The sequence below is a fragment of the Hippocampus zosterae genome, chromosome 10 (genome assembly GCF_025434085.1).
Source record: "Hippocampus zosterae strain Florida chromosome 10, ASM2543408v3, whole genome shotgun sequence".
Taxonomy (NCBI): domain Eukaryota; kingdom Metazoa; phylum Chordata; class Actinopteri; order Syngnathiformes; family Syngnathidae; genus Hippocampus; species Hippocampus zosterae.
In genome coordinates this window covers 8,020,868-8,046,484 of record NC_067460.1, presented here as the reverse complement: position 1 = coordinate 8,046,484, position 25,617 = coordinate 8,020,868, and the positions used below count along the sequence as shown (strand labels likewise).

General features: G+C 40.7%; 1 protein-coding gene across 1 annotated transcript in view; it reads left to right on the top strand.

Annotated features, from left to right (window-relative positions):
* LOC127609129 (calsyntenin-2-like) overlaps nt 1-25,617 on the top strand; it is a 203,736-nt gene that overhangs the window by 81,795 nt on the left and 96,324 nt on the right. Inside the window, exon 2 of the mRNA XM_052078868.1 lies at nt 9,473-9,595. Coding sequence (XP_051934828.1) covers nt 9,473-9,595 — 123 coding nt within the window. The remainder of the gene's footprint in view (nt 1-9,472; nt 9,596-25,617) is intronic.

Genomic DNA, 25,617 nt, shown 5'->3' with positions numbered 1-25,617 from the left:
CAGGTGCGACGCTAAAGGAGAAGCCCTCCAATGCCGCCCGTTGGTCACAAACGGAACAGAAACATGACAGTCGGGCAGCAGGGACTAAAGCCTGCCGCCGCAGGTGCGTGTAATTCCAAGAATTGGATATATAGAAGGTCTTGGTCAGAGCATGGTAGTTTGTGAGGTGGAACAATCGGGCATCTGTCACCACACCTCAAGGTCCAAACAGTCCAACAGGCTGGAATCGATGAACGTTGAGCTTCTAGACCAGGGGTGCTCATTAGGTAGATCCTGATCTACCGGTAGATCTAAGACATGTCCCAAGTAGATCCGAGGAGTGTCGAGGAGAAAAACAACAAACAACCATTTGTGTGTCTTTGTACATGTTAATAATATATATATTTTTGTGTTAATGTACACTGCACCCTAATCATTTTATCAGTCTCATTTTCACCCAAAAAATATTGCAAAATAAAGTAAAGCAGGTAAATCTTTAATTTACGGCGGCGCATGATTACGTCACCGAAAGTTGTTAGCTCTCAGCAGTCTGCAATTGCAGCTTGTGATCAGAACTGTTGTGCTCTATCTTTTATCGTCATTATTCTCATTCAGAGTTTGCTTCGTGTACAATTCACAAGAGGGCACGAGCAAAGAATAGGAATCTAGGAGGGCCCAGGGAAGCACTTGAAAACGGTACGTGTGAGCTACGATGGTTAACAGGCTGCAAAAGTGAGTCGCATGCCTCAGTTTCAGGCTGTTTCTCATCAGGGCGTGTGTGTGTGTGTGTGCGTGCGCGTGCCGGTAAGGGTAGATCCCGGGAGGTTAGTTGATCGAAAAGTAGATCTTCGATCCAAAAAGTTTGAGCACCCCTGTTCTAGACAGTGGCTAACTGCTCTGAGTTGTGTATTGTGTGATTTTGTTAGCGAGACAACCTTTTCGAAAATATTTTTCATGTTCCCTGAAATTTACTTTGTATGGGCCTTACTCACCAATTATATGTACAAAAGTTTTCTTCCACTGAGAATGTAATGCTTATGTTTAAAATCCTTTAAAGCTACAAAATATATTGATACGTAAATACAGAGGTCTCAGTTAAGTGTTGCAGAAAGGTGCGGGAAGAGCTCAAGTATTTGTATTTTTTTTCACATGAAGGGAGCGACAGCCAACACAGACACCCAGCGGGGCCTCCAGCCAACGTTCAAGCAGGGGCCTCCCGCCAGGCCAGTGCTCTCCCCGCCAAACCGACAAACCCCCGCCGGATGGCCTGGTTGCACCACAGCCGGGATCGGGCCATTTTCCACTTTTCTGATAGCACAACCATTTGCACTTTTCACTTTCTTGGGAGACATACTGGGGGCTAATTTAGAGTAAAAAAACACAAGTTAATCATCTTCATGTGTAATACCGAGTTTTACGGAGCAAATCTCTTTCACGGTGTGTGAGCGAAAACTACTAAGCTTCTTGTGTGGAATGAATCTGTGATAATTTGTGAACTGACGCATAGTTTGTCTATTATTTTGGACTGCTTAAATCCAAACTAATACTGTGCTTCGTGAATACATAACGAGGAACACAAGACTGACGTATCATGTACTGGAACAGCATATTCGCACATTGGTTCATTAAATAACTTATTTTGGAGATAAGTACAGTCAACCACATTACATTAAACAGTCTATTTATGTGTATGAATTCACAGACAAAAATACATACACACGCACATAATGTAATTGTTAATTTGGGAAAATAAACTAAATATGAACTGGAACTTGCCTAACTCCTAGCTGGGTGAGACCTTGAATTGAGTGAGCAGCAACCACACTTTCAAAGAAGAAACAATCACTCAATTGTGCACAGATGTCCCTCAAGGTTCTGCATGATAGGAACTTGCTGCTTTCCAAGTTTTCATAACTATAAATGATTTTAAAAATAATAATAATAATCTGGCCTAGCACTGACAAAGATGTACAAAACAAAGCTCGAACACACGAGTATGGTTTGAAAATGTATGGCAGATCTGAAGCTAGAAAAACAGAATGATCCAACAGCCTCAAATAAAAAAGCATCTTTTCCTTTCGGCTTTTCCCTTCAGGAGTCGTCACAGCAAATCAGTAGCCTCCATCTACCCCTGTTTTATGCGTCCTCTTCTCTCACACCAGCTACAGTACCTTCATGTCCTCTTTCACTACATCTTTCCTCTTCCTCTCCAAGTACTTAAAATCCTCCACCTTCTTTATCTCTTCTCCTTGAAACCTCACTCTTGTACTTGGGTACCTCTCATTCACACGCTTGTACTCCGTCTTGACCTTCATTCCCCTCCTTTTCAGGGCAAACCTCCACCTCTAGTTTCTCCTCCACCTGTTCCCTGCTCTCACTACAGATGACAATGTCATCTGCAAACATCATAGTCCATGGAGATTGCTGTCTAACCTCATCTGACAGGCTGTCCATCACCATAGCGAATAAGAAGGGGCTCAGAGCTGACCCATGGTGAAGTCCTACCTCCCCCTTGAATTCCTCTGTCACACCTATAGCACACCTCACCACTGTCTTACAATCATCATACTTGTCCTGCATGCTCTAACATACCTCTCTGTCTATATTAAAAACAAAAAAACAAAGAAGCCATTTGTCCTTTAAACAATAGACGCATTTCACCGCAAGCAGTAATAGGTCTCAGTTTAATTTGGTGGTGTGTGTTGTGGTTGGCAACGACAGGCATTCTGGTTGGACGAGAAGTTGTTTTAAAAAGGACGGACGAAGCAAGGACAGAAGAGGGTTTTCGTCCGCCCCTTTCATTGTCCCTAACCGGGTTAAATATGTGGTGTCGGGAGGCAAAATAATGAGGGTAGAGTGTAGCCAAACACTGTATTTTCTAAACTGTGCCTATTCTCCTACACAACAATTACCCTCACAACCTCACTATGATCAGGGTCATCCAGGTCACAATATACCAGAGGCTTTTCATATTCCGTAATTATTACACATCCCATAATCTGACATTCATGTGCAGAGTGGTAACAGTTTTATTACCTTCCAGACATATGATGCATATAAAAAAATCTTTGATTGAGCTTGCATCAAAATTGTATGTTTGCATATCTGTTGGTATGTACTGTATATAAGTGAACATTACATATATATACAGTATATATACTGTATATAACAGAATTGCAGTCTTGACACATGTACTGTATTTATGGGCCCATTATTTGGATACAGTTGTACAGCAGAGTATATTGTCAATGAATAACCTATTATATTAATATAACATCAATCAAAAAAACATTTAGAGAATGAATGGTAGGGGTAGATTTGTATGCTTACTTACTCATGTAGCGTAACCTGTGAAATTTAGTTTATTCCTACTTTTGGAATTTTTTTGGCTATATTTTTGGTGATGCAGTGGCCGACTGGTTAACACGTCCACCTCATAGTGCAGAGGTCCAGGTTTTATATTCGGTCTCTGGCCTTCCTATGAGGAATCTGCATGTTCTCCTTGTGTGTTTTCTTCAGGTACTGTATTCCGCTTTCCTCCCACATTTAAAAAACAAAGCATGGTAAATTGATTGGACACTCTACAGCATGGTGCCCAAACTTTTTGGATCAAAGATCTACTTTTCGATCAACTAACCTCCCGGGATCTACCCTTACCGGCATGCCACGCACTTTTTCAGCCTGTTAACTATCGTAGCTCACACGTACCATTTTAAAGTGCTTCCCTGGGCCCTCCTAGATTCCTATTCTTTGCTCGTGCCCTCGGTAAATTGTACAAGACGCAAACTCTGAATGAGAATCATGACGATAAAAGATAGAGCGCAACAGCTCTGATCACAAGCTGCAATTGCAAACTGCTGAGCGCTAACAACTTCCGGTGAGGTAATCACGCGCCACCGTAAATTTAAGATTTACCTGCTTTATTTTATTTTTTTTTTAAAGTGAGAATGAGACTGATAAGATGATTAGGGTGCAGTGTATATTAACACAAAAAAATATTACTAACATGTACAAAGACACACAAATGGTTGTTTGTTTGTTTTTTTTCTTCTCGACACTCCTCGAATCTACTTGGGACCTGTCTTAGATCTACCGGTAGATCAGGATCTACCTAATGGGCACCCCTGCTCTACAGTATATTGTCCCTCTGTGTGATTGTGAGTGTGAATGTTTGTGGTTGGTCTTCATGTGCCGTGCGATCGACTGTGCATCCATCAATCAATACATTTTCTAATCCGCTAATCCTCATGAGGGTCGTGGGCATGCTGGGCAGTAGTCAGGGCACACCCTGAACTGGTTCCCAGCCAACTGCAGGACACACATCGATGAATAACCATTAGTGCTCACACTCACACCTGGCGAAAATTAAGAGTGTTCCATAAACCTGCCATGCAATGTGAGAGGAAACCGGAGTACCCGGAGAAAACCCACGCACCCTGCACTTCTGCACTGTGAGGCGAACGTGCTGACCAGTCACTCACCGTGCCGCCTCATCCATCAATCTCAAATAAATTACCCCATGTACTGTAAAATCTGCTTCATGCCTTTTGCATAAAGCTATTTTCTGGATCATGTCTATCTTGCACGAGGATGCCAAAATGCAGAGATGAGTGCAGAGATGATGAGATGATTGATATAATTGTGCAAGCCTCAAAGATAGCAGGGATTATTCAAATGTTGAGGGGATGAGCGGTGAGTCGTCTCATCCTGTGATGTTACAATACAAAAGGCTACATTTCTTTAGTTTGCTGAGGGCCAGTCTTGGAGGGACCAGCTCGTTGTTACTGTAATTAAATATTTGTTGCTGATAGCTTCCTGTCTCAGCTGTGTTTACTTTTCATGTTGCTGACGAATTCTTCCATGCACTTTTGTTGACCTTGTCAATCTGGGTTCAATTTCCTGCAGATATTTGTACTCTTCTCCTCCCGGCTCATGTTCTGATTGCAACACACACCACCGAGAAGATGGTACCCAGTGGCACATTGTGGGCTGGGTCAGAGATTAATCAACCGTCAAAGCACCTCTGCCACGCACGGAGACTCCAGTCAATTCCACAGCTCCCTACTTAATTGGTCAGGACATGGCAAGGGGAGATAGTCCTGCTCCCCGGCATCTGAGCTCCAACATTTATCTTTCATCCGTCACACAACGTGATTATATTAACATGTACTGGTTTAATAACTGCTCAGGACAACCCCTGTGGCTGGATTTAATTGAGCAACAAAAATGGTTCAGTGGGCCTATAACTTCACTCATTTGTGAGGAAACATACTTAGAGATGGAGCATAAGATTATGTGTAAGTAAAACTTTGCTTTCATAATTTAGTAAGTTGCTGCAGGACATATGAAAGTGTGGAAAAACTGGAAGCTGTCAGGAAGAGATCCATTGACATGTATGTGTGCTGTTTATTTTTGTGTGCATTTACGGGTGTTTCCCATTTGGAAAACTCGGACAATTTCCTGGCTCTCAAAATTTCAATTCAGAACATTTTTTGTTTCAAGGCAGTTATGATTCTTATTTTATGTGCTTAGAAGCACATCAAAATGCTTTTGTCTATCACGATTGTTTCAAGTCCCCACCCCCCTCAGCCCCACCCTTCTATTGCAATGGACGATTCCATCTTCTTGATTCAGGAAGAGTTTAATGAAGTGAAAGGGAGTGAACGTGAAACTGAGTTGTCCGAGTGGCGTAGAGAAGAGGAGAAGGAACACTTTTTTTATTACAATTATCAAATATCAACATCCATTTTTGCATCCATTTTCTGATCCGCTTATCCTCACAAGGGTCACAGGGGGTGTTGCAGCCTATCCCAGCCGTCTTCAGGCAGTAGGCGGGGGACACCCTGAACCAGTTGCCAGCCAATTGCAGACCACACAGAGACAAAACATCCATCCGCACTCACACCGAGGGAACATTTCGAGTGCTCAATCAGGCTGTCATGCATGTTTTTGGAATGTGGCAGGAAACCGGAGTACCCGGAGAAAACCCATGCAACCTCCACACAGGGAGGCTGGAGCGGCAATTGGACCAGGTACTTCTGCACTGTGAGGTCGATCCGCTAACCACTGGGCAACCGGGCAACCCAAATATCAACAGCAAGAGCCGCCCAACTCGGGAACGACCTCCAAGTGGGTTGGGCATGTCTTCGGGCTACAAACAGTTCCCAGACAACAGCCGACAACTGGGTCTGCAGGCACAAGGGTCGCTTTAGAAGCCGCTTTGGGACCCATTTGGAGGTTGCTCAACAGCAACAACAGCAAGAGCCAAACACTCTCGCCAGTTGCAGTAGATAATATGATTCTAATGATTAGAATTCGTTCAGTGAATTGATTTCTACAAAGATTCAGAGGCGTTGTCCCATGTGTTGTCACACTTACGAGTGAAATAGATGGCATGCATCGAATCCGTCAAACCTGTCTGCCTGTGAGCCAGTCGACCAAAACATGGCCCGATGATTCAAAATCTTTGTCGTACACCGACGTTGAGAAAACCATGACTGGGTTTGCCTTGGGACGCCCAAACGACTTTGCGAATGACAAAGAGAGTAAAAGAATATTGATTATTCTAACAATGCAGCGGTTTCCCCCTTTTTGCTTATTGTCTCCGTGGAAGGTCACGGTATTCAAAGCTCTGCTTCGGTTTTAAATTAAACTCAACGAATGGTGTCTGGCCCAAGTCCTTCAGTTAGCGCCAGATAAAAACAAGAATGGTGTGTTTCATTCCATTTACTGCTAAAGCTTTTTCATGACAAGCCTCAGGAAACTTGCCCTCTTTCCATTCACAACAAGGAGTTACTAGATGCCATTTACCGGTTGCTTTTAGGTGCCAATGAATGTTGTTTGCTTTGAAAAATTGGGGTCACTTGGAGTACAATCTGAAATTGTGTGTTTTTCTTTGGCAAATCTGCAAGCATATATCCTAATAGTGGCTTCTGGAGCCTCAAGGCTGCCGTGTAGATGAATACTGGCCGGTTCAATCAAAATGTCAAGAAGGCAAATATTGCCATTGACGTGAGTCTGTTTAGCAATGAGGGGCAACCTGACAAGGTATTTATTGTTCAACTTTCCTGATAGATGTTTTAAATTGTCTCACTTACTGATTCATTAGCCAACGATTTATAACCAAGCTTCATTTGTATTCATTCTTTTTGTTTTCTTTTTATTTATTTATCTTTTTTTTTTATTAAAGCGTCCTGTTTGGGTACATACACAATGTCATTTAAGGAAGGCTGGTTAGCCACTTTTGCCAGATAACTACTGTTGTGAGAAGCCTTTTTAAGCATTCGGGCCATCCGTCACTGAGGAAAACATCAATGCTGTCTTCAAATCCAATAATTGTTGTGGTCATTTGAAGACATGTCAGTGAACACTCCGTAAAAGTTCAATTCGGATCAGTCTTTGACACATTGTTACTCTGAGTGGCATGCAAATGAGACAGCAATCTGTGAACCCATCCTAAGTGTCAAACTGTAGTTCTCGAGTCCGGCCAGACAAGAGGCTGAAATGCTTCTCCTGGGATTCTTGCAATTGATGGTTTGGCATTTTCATTTGTAAAGCCTTTTCTCATCTTTCACAACCTGTGGTGGACTGAATTGTTTGCAACAAGAGTGGAGCATCTGGCTGAACTCCAGGGTTATGTCCCGTGGTGTCAATCCAATGATCCCAGTGAGCTCAGATCGCTGAGATTTCTTGTCTTGTCTGCGAGGGAATGAAGGTGGTATCCAACTGAGACACTGCAGAGAAGACCGGATGTGAGCAATTCACTCCTGATCGGGAAAATATCAACACGGTGGGGTCCACTTCGATTTGGCCTTGAGCCATCATTAACCAGTCACAACTGTACTGTTGGTCGCACCTGGCCAAAAAACAATGCCAATGTCAAGATGCGACTGGAGTGATGTTATCGCACATGTATGAGCTTCAGTTTCCTGCTTCCTTTTCTATGTATATATTTTATGCCCGGATAGACTCTCTTGCAACATAACGTCGCGAATGAACTGGAAACGCATTGACAATCACAGAAATGTTTTGATGAAATGTTCAGCCCTGCCTTCGGCAGTCTTAAAATAATCATGCATCGCACCACTAATTGTCATGTCAGGAATAATTAAAAGGTCGGCAGAGCTCCAAAGCTGTTTTATAACTCAACGTGAAGTCACTAAAAGACCCCGATTCCACAGTAGATGTGACACTTTGCGATCCAGTTTTCATCTTGTATAGTTATCATGGTCAAGTTGCACAAAATACTCCCTAAGGCTGACACTTAACTATTTTCTCTTACGGGCAGTTTTGGCAGCAGTGATGCATAACAATTCCTCTAAAATCTAATGTACAGAAGCACCGAGTTAAATGATCCCGAAATGCCAAGGCTTGGCTTTTATAATGATTTTTTTTTAAGTATAATTTCACCACTTACTTTTTGTAGCAAGCCCATGCATATTCATCCCATGATAACACTGTATAAGTCTCCATCCATCAGCGCTTGTAGTAGCTCTATCAGGGATGTGTAATTAGCCACTATTTACAGGCGGAAACTTAAAACGTTGGCTTTGGTAATGTTAAGCGTGTTTTTCTCCAGTCTCTTGCCGATTCAAGAAGTCCTCAGAAACATTACTAAAACGCACACACCCAAAAAATAAAAAATCCACGCCAAATTAAATGATCAATTCAGGCTCTACATCAGAGTATGCTCCATTTTGAATCATGATTCTGATATGTTTAAAATGGGAACAGCATATTTTGTACATCTTTTGCTGCAACACTCTGAACAATAACAGGTAATGAACTATCGATCTTACCATCCATTTTCTTATCTGCTTATCATCACAAAGGTCGCAGTAGTAAACTCTATCGACAAAAATATCGGAGACACCTGCCCATTAAAACTACAAGTGGCCAAAAATATGCAAATACGTCCAACCTGAAGTGTCAGTAAAACAGTCTTTTTTATATTTTTTATTTTTTGGTAATGGTGATTTTAGTGAACTTCCTGAGCTTAGTTAATGTTCCTTATTTTTAGTACAGCATGAGAAAAAAAAATAATGCTGTTACATGGCAAATGGACATTTGTGAAATTTTATTTTGTTTGTTTCCTTGAATCATTCTATTCACTTTGTCAGTTATGTTGCACACTGCTATTATAGCCAGGGTACTTTTACTCAATTAGAGCCCTGAATTATACCCGAAGCACAGAACATTTGTTTTGAGTGGACTTTCGATGAAGCTCTTCTGGCAATGCATTGATAGTCATTGATCGAGCAAGACCCATTGCTTTGATACGGATGTTTCACAGGAACATACTCTAAAATGAAAAAAAGAAAGTAATTGGAATGGGAATTAGTCAACTGAGAGGCCTTGAAGAACAAAAGAAAACAAACAACCATTCCCGAATGTTTCAAATGAAGATGTTTACATATCTCCGAGCCTGTAATGTCTTGTTCTTTCTGTTGCTGTGGCAGTGCATCACTCACACTGACTACTTTTTCCCCCGCAGTGAATAAACACAAGCCATGGATTGAGACGTCATACCATGGGGTCATCACCGAAAACACTGACGTTGTTCTTCTTGATCCTCCTTTGGTGGCTCTGGATAAGGATGCTCCCATCCCATATGCAGGTAAGAACATATTGATGAAACAATAAGTGCCCAACTATGAATTGCAAACAATACTACACTTGAAACAACCACTCCAAAGCCATGTGATATGTACAGTATGTGAATCTTACGTTCAAGTTATACATTGTTCAGTGATTCGAGTTTAAATTTTTTTTTTCATATCAGCCGCTCCCATCGGGGGGTAAACATTGAATCCAATAAATCCTTATGAACACACTTCACAGTTATTCTGTGTGCCAAATCAGCCCTGGTGGGTGATGAGAAGAAGAAAAGATGACTGTGACTGGATTTGAGGATGCCCACTTTGTGACACTTCCAGCTTGTCCGAAGGGTGCCAGCTCTTGTGGGAAGGTGTTAGTTCCAGCCAGATTGCTAATTTGCCCCTTGCATATGTTTGGAACTCCTTCAAGGCTCTCAAGCTGGGCATCATGGGTGTCTGTGGTCAATGTGTATGTGTGTATGTGTATGAGTGCGTGTGTGTTGGCGGCGGGGCTCTGGTACACAGATTCATGATGGCCTGAGGAGACTCACTGTGTAAGCTACCCTTCAGGAAAAAGGAAGCAAATGATGTAACAATATGCAAGGTCAGCTGGTTTACCACAATGTGACTTAGGTCTTCATAGTTTTAATGACATGAGATAAGGTGACCTTTATAAGTCCTCCAATTTGGAAATATGCAAGTAATTTGTAAGGCAGGGTTCTCAAACCCATTTTTGTCGGGGGCCACATTATAATTACCGATTCCCTGGGAGGGCTGTGATGACTGAAACAATATAAAGAAGTCAAGAAGAACGTTTTATTCCTTATTTTGTTTAAGGAACTGTAATGAGGGGTTTGGTAACAAGAAAATGGTTACAGTACATCACTGATTTATTATATATGAAAATTAGAAATGTTGGTACACTTTTGAGCAAGTATGACAGCTTTTGTGGGCCATTTAAAATGATGTGGTGGGCCCCATCTGGCCCCTGGTCCTTGAGTTTGACACGTGTTGTAAGGGAACACCCATAACACACACATACTCAGGTATACATATATTTCTTGACTCACCAATGAGCAGTACAAAGTAATTGATCAAATTTTTAATGCAGACGAACAATTTTATTTATTTATTTTTTCATGGCAAACTTTGTTTATGGGCTGTCATATTTTTCGCTTGCATTAGACTCTTTCGAACGACTGCACAAAGGGACATCTACTCAGGGCACAAGACTGTGACCAAAATGGTCGCATATACAATCGTTTTCAGCGTCTGCAAGTAAGATTTCCTCTGGTTGTATTTATGCGAGTGCATATGGTTTAATGCTTCCACCAAAACAGGTTTTGTAAAACATTTTCCCCACATGTACGTATGTTTATCTGTGACCACACTAATGAATGGATTTTGGCTGCCACTAATACATTTTGGGACTGTCAATGTCACCGGTTTTCTTTCTTTTGCTGCTTTTCCTGGTCCTTGTGTGTGTCTGCCATCGCACTTCTTTCTGATTTGATACTGCAAATACAGTACCTCAAATGACTGACATATCCAAACTATCAATATTTACATTTGAGAATTGATCCAAAGACGTTGCAGAAGGTATGGATCCACATTCTCCTCCAGCAGCAAGTGGCATGGCCATCTTGTCCCAGCACACTTGGCGCACTTTCTAAAATGATTATTAAATAAAATAAGTTTGGTCAGCCAGTGCTTTTGGGAACAAAGTTCATATTCTGCAAAAATGAAATATTTTGCACATGCAACTTGAGTCATTATTGGTTTGTATTTCATATGAAGAAGCAGTATGCCAAATACGTATATCACACATGATCATGTTATTAACACCCCATTCATTTTTTTTAAACGGTGTGACCGACCAAATCATGTGTGGGTGTGACTAATCAATATCTTTCGCTCAATTGGGAAAGTTAGTGTCGAGTCCTGCTACTGCCGATGTTAAAAGGCACAGACGGTTGTATTGCGTTTACAATGAAAATGTTATGTTGAAAGCATGCAAATCTGGATGACTGCCTTGCTTCTGGGATTCAAAATGGCCCGAGTAGTTTGAGTTCAAGATGACGAAGCAGACCCTTTGCCATTGTTCACATACTCAGTTATTAATGAACTACTAAAATGCAATCATCTTCCTCACTGAGCCCCACAGATGAAGCAAATAGACTGTAATGAGATTTTTCTGGGTTTTTAGCATTTTTGTCTTTGATGGGTAACAAAATCAATGGAGGAAGACAATCTTTGTGTTGCTTTGAGAGCAAGAAAAAAAATGATGTTCTTGGTTTTACGCTATCTATTCATTCCAGCTAGAGTGGGGAGGTTTCAACAAAGGTGGTGCTTCATTAAAAATTAGAAACTGATGGAGTAAATGGCTGATGAATCTTCTGTGGCTTATTTTGTGAAAATGTGGGTGCTTATCCTCTGAGTGAAGCTTTCATATACTGGAAGGGCTTGTCTTCATGTAATGAAGATATACTACATGATTGAATTATTATTACTATTATTATTATTATCATCATCAGAAGCAAGGTAGTAGTAGAATGTTCTTAAAGTAATAAGTGTATATTGTTTGACATTTGATTTGATTTGCACAAAATGATAAGAAAGACAGTAATGGATGCATGGCTGTGTCAATGGTTTGATTTCCATGCACTTTCATCAACAACCAAAAATTCAATTGAGGCAATTTATTTTTCATTTCATTTTGCGACTTGAACCAATTTCTGATAAGATTCTGATATAAATTTCAATCACGGTCCTGCAAAGGATGTACAGGCAGAGGAATGTTAAATGTGAGTTGTGAAAAAGATAACAGATTTTGTCATGTCCCCCTTCCCCCTCCATACTTTCTTTGCTTAAAGTGTTAGTACAAATAGAAATCACTGGTCACAAGGAGCCAGGAGAAAAAAGGATGAAAAAAGTGCTTGCAAAAAGCAAGGTACTTGGGAATAAGAAGCCAATAACGCAAAGCCAAGGATCAAAAGCAATAAGAAAATATTAAAATACTTAACATCAAGAATCAATGAATAACGAGAGCAACTATGGAGAGTCAAGACAAGCCAGCTTGGCAGTCCTTAAATACATGGCAGGCCTGATTGATTTTTTTTTTTTCCCCAAGATGGCGCCCGAGTAGGCAGCCTTCGGCAAGTGCTCTTCAAGAGCCTTGCTTTTTTGTTCTTTTTTGCTGTTTTTGTCTTTTGTTTTGTCACGTTTGTTGTTTCATCGTGCGGACCTGATATGGACTGTTTTCAGCGTTTTTTGGCCACGACATTCGTCAAAGGAGAAGCATCTGTGCTTGGTGGCTGCGCCTTCTCGGCAGCACGCCTGTACCAGCACAGATTTTGGTTGGGAGGAATGTCGGCGCCATTGACTGTCGATGCAGGACAGACCTGGGGCGCTTGTGTTTTTTGCGCCTGTAATGGGCAGCATTTTTCACAACCCCGTTTTGTTCAGTGGCTATGTCGACGCTGTTGGACAGTCGGCGTTGGTGCGGCTGAATGGATGGCTGCTGAAGTTGAGGATGAGGAGAGAGGAGCGTTGGCGCAGAGCGCTGATGCGCATTTGGAACCGTGAGTCGCCGCTTAGAATTGAAATGGATTTCCATGGGACAGGAGAATTGAACCAATCTCTTTTCGTCAATGGATGCTACAGCTTCTTGTTGACTTTGAAACTTAGCTTGTAGCTGACGTGTGCACATTTTGAGCATGACGTCTCTGATCCACTGGTTAAAGGAATCTTTGATTCTCTCTTTCATCTCAAACTGCTTCAAACAACAAAGTGTGTGATGGAAAAGTGGTTATGCCTGCATGACTGTCTGTGTTTTATGTTATGTGTTGTGTTTATTGTTTTACTTGATGTTAACTGTTTTGTTAAGCGCTTTGTTACAGCTGCCGCTGTTGTGAAAGCGCTATATAAATCTGCATGTATTGTATTGTATTGTATTGTAAATGGTGAACAGGTGTGACTGCTCGAGGGAAACGCCCTTCACCCCAGCTTGGGCTGAAAACAAAACAAACAGACATGACGTTAAACAGTAATATACTTCAAGAAAGGTCCGTGCCGCGTTTGAATATTGAAATATTTCGGGTTATGTATAATAGATGCTGGCTTATAAGTGTAATGAATGTTTCTATTACACTTATAAGCCAGCACTCCCGAACTTTTTGCTCAGTGGTTATTGCTCTGCACTCCCAAGCCGGTGGCGTGAATTCAATGCCCAGGGTGGGTGGCCAGGGTAACAATAGAAAACACGACTGGTAACACATGTCCTCCGCAGATAGTGGATGAATGAGAAGCCGCTTTTGTTCGAAAACGAATGATTACCCCCTGTTGTCCAAAAACAATCCCCCTGTTGTCCAAAAACAACGCTGAAACCTGTTTGCTCCTGGCATCTACTGTGCTTCGCACGCCCCCAGTTTAAAGCACTACTTCCTGTACATGCAGTGCACACTTCTGGACATACATTTCCTATTTTTCTTGTCAAACTAAACGTTAGATCTTTATCTTTGCTTCGGTTAGCTGCACTGCCACATAAAACACACATATCAGTTTTGAGTTTTCTCTTCTCAAGAAACTCTGCCTGTAATATGAACCATCTCTCTCAGAATACCTGCAATTAAAAACTGTGAACTTGCATGAAGCTGGAAGATTAAAGGATCTCCTTCGAAGTGGCCATTCTGTAAAGCTGCCGAAAAGAAAAATCCTATCCCACTGTACTCCTGAGGGCTCACATGGAGAAACAAGTATGTGTGCAACGTCCGGTAAAATTTTGATATTTGTTACAGCGGGTTTCATTTCACAGTGCGCTTTATTTGAACATGTATTTCTCCCCACCCTTTTTTTGCGATTATAAACGCCCAACGCATTGAAAAATGTTTTGCACGGCTCGGGAACTTGTTTCACGGTTGCCGGTTGTACTAACAAGCACAAGAAGTTGAATTTGTGACTAGAAGTGCAATGCTTTGAACCAGCTGCCCGGACGACGAGGCACTTTTGTTGTGACTCGCTACAACTTCCAGCACTACACTGGGAATGAGGAACAGAAAACATTACCGGTAATCTGACAGGCATTTGAAAAGACCACCTCAATCATGTACATCATTTTGTGAACAAAGAGCACATCACAACGCTCGCTTTGAAATTTGTGCTAATGTGCTTGCATTGCAGCCCCCACCGGAGAAGATTTACTGTTTGCCAAGTGCCACAATACCATCAGGTATTGTTTTAACGTGTGTTAGAGACGGTGACAATCTGTATTTGTAAGCCTCTGAAATTCTAAAAAAAGATCAGTGCAGTATTTTGGATTTTATAGTCAGTAAGCGTTTTTTGTCACTAGTGGCGAAAAACTTGAAAGCGAGGTCTCAAGAAGAAAGACCAAAATTCCTCCTGACGAAAATGCATGTCTGAACTGCAAGCACAGAAAAAAAGACATTACTTTTTGATAAGGACATGACACATCATACGAAGAGTGATTTTAAACATCTGAATTATAATTTGGTAATTTGAAACGTAACGTTTTTTTATACAGTCATATAACACTCGTATTGGGCCAGATAGAACACAGGTATTTTGTTTCAACTAAATTTCCATTTTACGATTGCATTATTATTATTCGTTATGTCAAAAATGGAACGAGAGGAGTTTGAATGTAAACCAGAGGTCCCCAACCTTTTTTGCCCCACAGACAGGTTTCCTGTCAAACAATATTTTCAGGGACCGACACTTATGGCCGGATAAATACAACAATATAATATGATGTGACCTGCATGAAAAGTGTGGTATTTTCGAAACATAATAATAAACACAAATCATGAAACGAAGAACATCCTATCTGGCAACATTATCTGGTCGCTACAACGTTTCAACGTGCCTTCAAAATAAGATACGATACCATCGCCGCTTATTATGCAGAGTAGGCTTGGTGCATGTGAATCTCCCATTGAGATCAAGCCGTATTTGAAATAGGACTCCTGATACTGTCTATTAAATGTAGCCTTCACTTTCTTGAAAGTCGTAGGCTCCTCTTCTGTCTCCGAGCTGGACCTTTTCCCATTTCCGAAAAAAAAAAAAAACATTTCAAAGACGTTTATTTTTTATGCGGTAACCTATTACATGACCGAGAAGCGCACATTCACCTGCGCAAGAGTAACATACTGTAGACCAGGGGTGCCCATTAGGTAGATCCTGATCTACCGGTAGATCTAAGACAGGTCCCAAGTAGATCCGAAGAGTGTCGAGGAGAAAAAACAAACAAACTACCATTTCTGTGTCTTTGTACATGTTAGTAACATATTTTTTTTGTTGTTCATGTACGCTGAACCCTAATCATCTTAGCAGTCTCATTTTCACCAAAACATATTTTAAAAAATAAAATAAAGCAGGTAAATAGGGCACGGGCAAAGAATAGGAATCTAGGAGGGTCCAGGGAAGCACTTTAAAACGGTACGTGTGAGCTACGATAGTTAACAGGCTGCAAAAGTGCGTCGCATGCCTCAGTTTCAGGCTGTTTCTCATCGTGGCGTGCGTGTGTGTGTGCACGTGCGCGCGTGCGTGCCGATAAGGGTAGATCCCGGGAGGTTAGTTGATCGAAAAGTAGATCTTCGACCGAAAAGTTTGGGCACCCCTGCTGTAGACTAATATAACAGAGAATTCGGTAATTTTTCAAAATCTTTCAGATTCCAAAATGAATAAAATGAAAGGAATGTTAATTATTTATTCTTTCTGTGCGGCCCAGCACCAAATGACCCGCGCACCAGTACCGGTCACAGTTCTGAATCCCATTGTCAGAGTGGTTTGACATGATTAAAAAAAACAAACAACAACAAATAGACATATGGTTGGGAGTGCAGCGTGAAGAAGAAATATAAGGGACTAAAATCAAAATGACTTGAAATAGAGTTGCCCTCTATTTAAATGTGGCTGGTGTAGACAGTCTTCTAGCTGTCACGTTGCAAAATTCTGTTGTAAGACACGTGAAATGTACAAGATCGCTCACCTGAATCCAATATACTCCGATAGCCCCAGTCATTGTGTGGCTTGACGCAGCCCGGGAACTTGTGACAGTCCAATTAAGTACAACTGCATATCAGGAAGCTTAAATTATTGTCATCCATCAGAGCATAAAATTGAGGAGCAACTCGGGAGAAGTAGGCAGAGATCTGCACATGCACGATTGGCATGCATGATTGAGAATTGTTTGTGGGTGCCAGAATTGCGAGGACAACATTCAATATGATGACAATGAACAGTCGCATATTCACGGTTCAGCATTCCTAATTTTGCAGCGATTGTAACAAAGAAAGGTCATAACATTGTTCTTTTGCTTATTTTCTCGGTGAAATACTATCTGCAGTATTATGATATGAATAACTCGAAACAGTTTGTGCATGCGTTGCCAAATTAGCTGACGATGCAAGCAAACATCTGCTCAACTCAAATGTGTGGTTTGGCAGCACTTCCATGTGCAAACACTCGCTTAACCAATCACAAATATTTCAGCAGCCGTGTAGGATTTTTGATTGACATCCAGCAGTAGGACAGTTGGTAGTGGCTAGATAAGATGGTGAAACTCATCAGTGGAATCTGAAACAATAGCTTCGTGGAACATCGCTAAAATAATCCACGGCCGTCACTTTGTGATCTCATTGTGTGGATCATCGCAGCGCGATACTGATCGCTCGTTTGGAGGTGCACTGATCTACAGTGATTCCTACGCTTTACTGAGAAATCAAATTGCATTCGTTGTTTTACATCGTACTGCACCTCGACTGTAATTTATCATTATCATGATAATCACCATCATCCGTGTGATCATAATCATCACAATTGCTGATGTGTACATGCATGTACCATGAAGCGTTTTAGTGTACCTTATTTTTCAGATTATACGTCGCTCCGGATTATAAATCGCACCAGCCAAAAAATGCATAATTAAGAAGGAAAAAACACGTATAAGTCGCACTGGAGTATAAGTCGCATTTTTGGGGGAAATTTTTTTGATAAAATCCAACACCAAAAACACATCTCATCTTGAAAGGCAATTTAAAATAAAAATAAAATACAGAATAACAGGCTGAATAAGTGTACGGTACACGAACGTTACATGACTGACATGCCTGGTAATGTCAGTAACGACATAACATATTAAGAGTTATTCAGATAATGCTAGCATAAAGAACATGCTAACAAGTTTACGAAACTATCGGTTTCACCCCAAATCACTAATCCAATGAAATCTTCAGCCTCTGTGTCACTTTTAAACAACTCAGGAGGTAGACGATGCGCCGCTTCTTCTACGTTGCTTACGTCAGACTCATTGTCGTTTTATCAACACAGGCCGAGAGCGCCCTCTTGTAGTTTAATGTGAAAATAACGTGAAATGACATAATCATGTGTTAATAATTTCACACATAAATCGCTCCAGAGTATAAGTCCCACCCCCGGCCAAACTATGAAAAAAAACGACTTATAGTCCGGAAAATACGGTATTTAAAATAGTACAACCATGATGGAAGATGTTTTTAACCATAAATGTGTTTTGTGGTGATAGTTTGTGATATATTTGTTAATTCATAATGTTAATTCAGGCAAATGTAACTTTCAGGTGAGCAACAGTTCTTTGCAGAAATTTGCTCTTAAGAGTGGATACCTGCATACAGTATTAGCGGTTTGGCATTTGGGGAGGCACCTATTTGCAGAAATATCCCCTTTTATTCACAAAAGTCCCCGTTTATTCGCGGTATTTTGTATTCCTAAAAAAAAAAAAAAAAGCAACTTCAATGAGGGCAATTATTTGCTGAATTTCCCTGTTTGCGGTCAGGCCCAGTCCCTATAGCCCACGAAGGTAGGAGTCCATTGTATATGTACAAGTCACATTATTTCTTTCACTTATATACTTTCTCCATTTGAGGTGTCTCCACTGCATCGCTTGCCTGTTAGCTGACATTTTTTATGTATATCCTTGGACAATAATGTCTTACTGTCTGGCCTCTGCTTTGCCCAAAGGCATGTGAATGTTTTTGGCCACATGTAACAGAGAGAAAAAAAAAACACGTAGTGAGGTCTGATAGGTGAGAGCTCGAGTTGCAGGCTATACATACAAGCCAATGAAGACTTTTTTGAATCGCTATGTCTATTTTTTTCGCATGCGCAATCCGTCACTTTTGACCCCTCTTACTGCTGAAAAATGTCACTGTATTAAACAGCTTCTCTGAGTGTCGATGCATGACATTTTGGCTTGTGGAAATCAAATATTCATGGGTGTATATTTTTGACTGGATAAATCTGTTTTATATCACAGCAGCACCATTACGGATTATTATGCTAAAGCTTCCTCTGTTTAAGTTTTGCTATGCTAGGGACTCATTGCTATGCTGGAGCTTGCCACTTCAAAGGTGAAGCAGAGCTCAAGACCAGGTACCATAAGGCAGTAATTTAGAAAAAGTGGGTATATGAATGAATGAATCCTTTATTGTCATTGCACACTTGTTATAACGAGGATTTTGAAGGGCCCCCCACCCCCTAAGTGTATAGTGAAATATGAATACATTGCACTCCCCTAGACATACACACAATCACATATACACACACGTTTAAACATTGAGATTCAATGTTATGGAATGGATTTTTTTAAATTGTGACTATACACTGTTCAAGAAAGGGTTAAAATAGATTGATTGTCTTACAAAATTATATTAATTTGACATGAGAATATGTAAAATATTCGGCACTAATTAAGATACAGTCACAGTTGTCTTACAAAATTATATACAATACAATACATGCTGATTTATCTAGCTACGAATCATGACAATATGTGGACTATTTCGGGTATTCTGTAAAGGCTTTCACTTCATGTTGTATAATGAGCTTGTCCACACTGATTTGATTTGGGGTATTAGCAGTACATTCACACTGAGATACACAAGCATATTCACAAAACAGATATTTTGAAAAGATGAATTCTATCATCACAATTTTTCTCTAAATTTAAATGAACCACAACATTCCATTGTGGTTTTTCCAGTTCTTAATAAAATTCACATTTTGTATGCTACACACACTAAATTAATTTAAGTATAAATAACTATCCAGTGGACATGAAAAGTTCCATTCAAAATGTGTCTTGGTACAAAATTTTTTCAAAGAATACAGTGAAGTGCAAAGAATTCAATCGAATACAGCAGTGCAGCAATTAACATTTTGGAATTCCTACCACTTAAGCAGAATTTTAGCAACACTTTGTCATCTTATTATGATGGCACTGGTTTGGCTTCAGGCTTCCGTTCATTCCAAGCTACTGGGGTGGCATCTGGAGGAAAAAATAACTTCATTCTTTAAAATGGTCTCAACCTTTCTAATAAGTATATTTTATCGCTTCGAGCTGGCGCTTTTCAAGGTGGAAATGTCTTCCTAAGTTGTGACTTTTTTCAAGATGAAAGTCTCCCTACTCCTGTCATCTCTGTCGTGCGCCGACCATTAAGTTAACCTTTTTCAAAGGAAAATGTTTACCAGTCAGCCAGTACTACAAATGAGACAATTTAACATTTGCAAGATTGAATTTATTCGATTCTTTGTGTCCAGTCTAAACCCATCACAGTTGTCCTGAATCTCTCTACTAAACATATAGTACAATTCAAACAAACTAAAATAAAATGCTTCACAAAGATAATGTGCCTTATAACCCACCCAACCTGATGTATGAAAATGTTATGAAATGGATCCGTTCATTGATATTGTGCCTAATAATGTCGTGTGGCCAGTGTTCTGAAAAATATAGCACTAAAGAGAAACAAGTAATAATTCCGAGCTATAACACTGAACCTCTCCATTATTGCCAGTGATGACTAATACAATATGCATGTTAAACTCGCAGCGTAACCCTGCTCATCAGCATTATGCCACTTTATCAGGATAGAATCTGATCTGACAGATGAACAATCGTGTTGAACTCCCACCTGTGCCCAGCGGTGTCATTTTCATGCCCCGAGCTCTTCCATGCCATTTCCTCCCCCTTGCTCGATTCCTTTTGAGATACCGAAGGCTACGCACAGTCAGGCAGAGTGAGAAATATGGTAAACACTCAGTGCCGTGCTTTCCTTCATTGAAGCTGTCATACTTCATTGATATGAAGAGCCAAGGGGGAGAATAAGAAGCTAAGGATAAAGAAGTAAAAACAAGCTTGTGAGGGGACTAAAAGGGCTACGGTGTTTATCATCATCTGTTCTGCACTGAAGAAAAGTGACAAGCGGTGGTGATAAGAAAAATATACAAAGTGATATATGTGGCTTGAGTATACACTTTAACGGCCTAACCTCGAAAGGGAGCAATTTGCCAAAATTTAATTAACAGTAACATGATCAATCACAGCGCCAAAGGATGGAGCCCTTCCAAAGGGACATGCCGCCAGCCTTTCTTCAACCTAAAGCTCATTTTGCCCTCACTAATCGCCAAAGGAATGCAGCAAATATTACATGTGACTCTTCTAGGTGCAATACATGGAATATTGCATTGTCCCATCACTGACAGACAATTTCCTTTTCAAGTCATATGTTTTGATTTGAGGTTTCCATGCCACAGGGGAACTATTTGATCAACATCTACATGTCCGCCCAGAGTTCAGTACAGGGATTTCAAAATTCGGGTTGACGTCAGTGAATGATGTTTGAATCGAGGTTCGTCATAACTCACTAAATGGAGTGCACTTTTATCACGCTTTATCTATGATCATACAGGGCCCAGTGCGCTTTACAAAGCCTCATATTCACTTACGGTATTTGAAAACATATCAGAGTCTGCACTGGCGTGAAAACCTCTGGAAAAGTGTGTGTGTGTGTATTTGTATTTTTTTTTTGTCATTTTTATTTGCACGTAGACAACAAAACAATATAATAGGCAGAAATATTCGATAAAACAAATGTGCTGTTGAGAACAGAAAACTCACATAGGGTTTATAGAATAGATCTCACACCTCATATATCCATATTCAGTATACAGTGTGTCTATATATATATATATATATATATATATATATATATAGTTTTTATCACACCCAATGCACAATTAGTTAATGGCTTTTAAAAAGTTCAGAATTTTTAAATGTTTTTTTACATTTTTGTTTTAAATTTAGCTTTCCTTAATGATAATAAGCTTGCTAGGATGAGAGATCTGAGGGTTTTTTTTTTCACAGTTTTTGTGGCTGTCGACCAGAGCGACAGGAAAAGGCCAGTCTGATGATGGGGACGAGACACAAAGTGCTCATCCATTTAGGCCGACAGCGGTGATGCTGAGCCCCAATGGAGCTGCAGGAGCAAGGCATGAGGTTATGGCCAATCTGCTGAGATGAATGACAGCTGCAGGAGCAGTGTTTGGTTATATAAGCTCACCTGCGAGTGAGAAAAATCAGTTTGAAAAAAAAAAGTGCGGAAAGGAAGGTTATGCGGAAAGCCGAACAGAAAAAAAAAAACAATTACAAGAGACAAGACAAGATGGCGATAGCGTGCAGATCGACGTGTGCTCGCTGCTGGGTCTTTGTATGCGCTGGCAGGTCAACCAAACCGCAGGGAATCACAAAGGGCAAAGCAGGAAGGCGAGATATTCTCAAACAAAAGAAAAATGTTATGACTGGCGCATGTATACACTGTAAAACATTCCAAGCTTGTTCTAATTGCAAATTTACGTCCAAAATCTGCCTTGATTTAACAGAAGTTAACTCAAATAGAGGATAATTGTTTCAGCTCAAAACAAAGGTCATCAAGCCACTTTTATAATGTTCTAATCATCTCAATATTAACTGAACAAAATGCATTCTGTCTCTTACTTATAATTGAAGCTTTGGACCATTTATCTCAGGCAGTTTTTTTTAGGTTGTGACTTACTTCTTTCCAGTGTCATATGATGGCATGTGACACGTCTGCAGCAGATGTTCAACAAAGGCATGACTCACCTGTCAGATTTGACAGGAGAGAACATCACACACCATCATGTGACACTCAGAAGAAGGCAAAAGACTTCCGTTGAAACATGTCAATAAATAACAACCTAAATAAAATATTTTACGATAAAGGAACCATCCATCCATCCATTTTCTGAATCGCTTTATCCTCCCAAGGGTCATGGGGGATACTGGTGCCTATCCCCGCTGTCTTCGGGCAGTAGTTGGGGGACACTCTGAACCGGTTGGCAGCCAACAATCCATGCTCATACTCACACATAGGGACAATTTCGAGTGTTCAATCAGCCTGCCATGCACGATTCTTGCAATGTGGGAGGAAATTGGAGTACCCGCAGAAAACCCCACGTAGGCACGGGTAGGACATGCAAACTCCACGTAGGAAGTGCATAACCTATGCACTGTGAGCTCGACACGGTAACCACTGGTCCACCGGGCCGTGATAAAGGAACCAACAAGGTCAATTATCTCAATATTGTTCTACAAGTTGTGAAAGTTGATTTCACTTTTTACCGCATGTCGTGTCAACTTTTAAAAACAAATTAAAACAAAGATTTGTTGTCCATTATAAGAGCATAGATCCATTTTCTAATCTGCTTATTCTCACAATGGTAACGGGCGTGTCGAAGCCCATCCAGGCCATCTTCCGGCCGATCCATTCCTTTTGTTAATGACAGAAACATGATCGATAACCTCCACTAAATGATGACTCAACGTGTGTACAAGGCCCGTCAACTGATAAGTGCAGTCTATGCACCTGCATGATGGATGTTGCGAGTGTTCTTGCCATCAGCACTGTTTTACAGGCAGTTGAGTTGTGGTCACTCTGAGCCCACCCTATGTCACGCATCCTGGGGCTCAGTCAGCTGCGAGCAGACCTGGAAGAATCTGGATTAATGATGACAGCAAGATTCCAAGCAAGATCCAATTATTTTAAAAGGGGCGAGCACTATTTATTCTGAATTAGAATGTTTACCTTACAAAGCTGTGTTTTATACACTCTAGTGCATTTTACATGCATAATATGGCAGCATGGTGGACGACTGGTTAGCATGCCCGCTTCATCGTGTGGGGGTGCAGGGTTCGATTCTGGCTTCGGCCTTCTTGTGTGGAATTTGCATGTTCTACCCGTGCCTGTGTGGGTTTTCTCCGGGTACTCCGGTTTCCTCCCATATTCCAAAAACATGCATGGCAGGTTCATGGGACACTCTAAATTGTCACCAGGTGTGAGCGTGGTTGGTTGTTCATCTCTGCGTGTCCATAGGTATGATTGTGAGCATAAATGGTTGTTTGTGTATGTGTGCCCTTCGATTGGCTGGCAACCAGTTCAGGGCTTACCACACTTACTGCACAAATCAATGGCTGATGGCTCAGTGGCTCTCGTTTTAGTTTGGCAAATTAGAATAACAGAAGCGACAGTTGAAGCAGTTGAAGCAACATGGTCAAGCACACATTACTGTGTCAATATCATAGCGCACCAGCATGTATGACAAATTGTTACACGTAAAGAGAAATGTTGGAGACCTTCACCACTTCATGCTTTTATGTTGCTTGCCCTCATTAACGTTGTGGGTAAGATGGAGCCTATCCCAACTGGCTTCGGGCAAGAGACGGGGTACACCTTGGTCGGGCGTCCAGCTAATCGCTGACAGATATAGACACATAAAGATGAATAAATAAATACTACACTTTACAGTTTTTGAGCAATTTAGAGTTTTCACTTACCCTAACATGCCAATTTGTGAAGGTGGGAACCAGGAGCGTTGCTAGGCATAAAGCTCTACTGGGGTACAGGTCAATTAGTACAGTGATACCTAACTACCACTTTGCTGCCTGTCAGCCAGTCTGTGGGACAGTCGGTACCGCACCCCATATTTTCGGACCATGAACCAGTGAATGGCAGAAAAACGTTCAGAGAACACTGCCCACTCTACCCCTTTCCTCCAGACACACACACACAGACTTCCCGAACCCCTCTGCTGCACATTTACTAAAACTACTACTTGCAAGACTAATGAATGTAAAATATACAATTCAATAACACTTTGATCACAACAACAAAAGTAAAGCAAAGCTAATTTAGTGTCGCTTTAGCAGACCTCAAACTGGATGGAGTCTGCGCTCACTGTAAAGCTGTGTTTTTGGGTGAAGTGGTGCAACTAGCTTGGTTGGCACCTTTTATGTGTACAAATTTACCGGTAATTAATTCCTACTTTAATATGAAGAGGGTATGTGTTTTTGTTGTCCCAAAAATGTTATAGTATATTAATAATATTTTATTGAAGAAACGAGGAAAAAAAAAAATCGAACAACTGTGTTTCACAATTGAAACTCTGAGATCTTTATAGAATAATTAATAAACAGTTTTTTGTATTAACAACTCCAGTTCTTCATGTTATGTCTTGTTTAATGTAACCTTTACCGCTTACAGTAAAATTCCTGGAGATACCTATAATGCCTTTCTTTGTATCCCAAACACAATTTTGTACCAGTTCGGACAGGCCAAAGAAAAATTAGGCTCTGTATCAATTTTTATAGTTTAAAGCAAATATACGGTATTACTCTGCTAATACAGGACAAATGATCATTGTCAGAACAGACAGAGACTAACTTTACGCAGCCTGGTTAAAATTAGAACATAACTATTTTGTGTACTGTGTTTACATTTTACGAAACATACAAACTTCATTGTAATTGGGGATTGTATTCTTGGACAAAATGAAGGAAAATGAGTTCCAAATGCTTTCTTTTTAAAAGGAAGTTTAGAGCCATGCTTTGTCGGGTCCCTCCCCAAAGACACAGGCAGCGTGGCTTTTGGACCCTAACATACAAGGCCAACTGTTTTTCTAATCATCCTGCACAGCTCCAAATTTATAATGCACCAGCATGTTTAAAAAAATGGAAATAATGCAAAGTGGGTTATGAAACAGTTATTGACTCGGGTAAACATAATCATGGTACCCCTGAAGTTAGCTCTTGTGAGGATCCACATTTATAAATGTTTCCACAGGCCGCTGGATATTGTTGGAAGTCTAAATCTGCACATGGGAGGGCAAGACTAAATGTTACTACTTTTGCAGA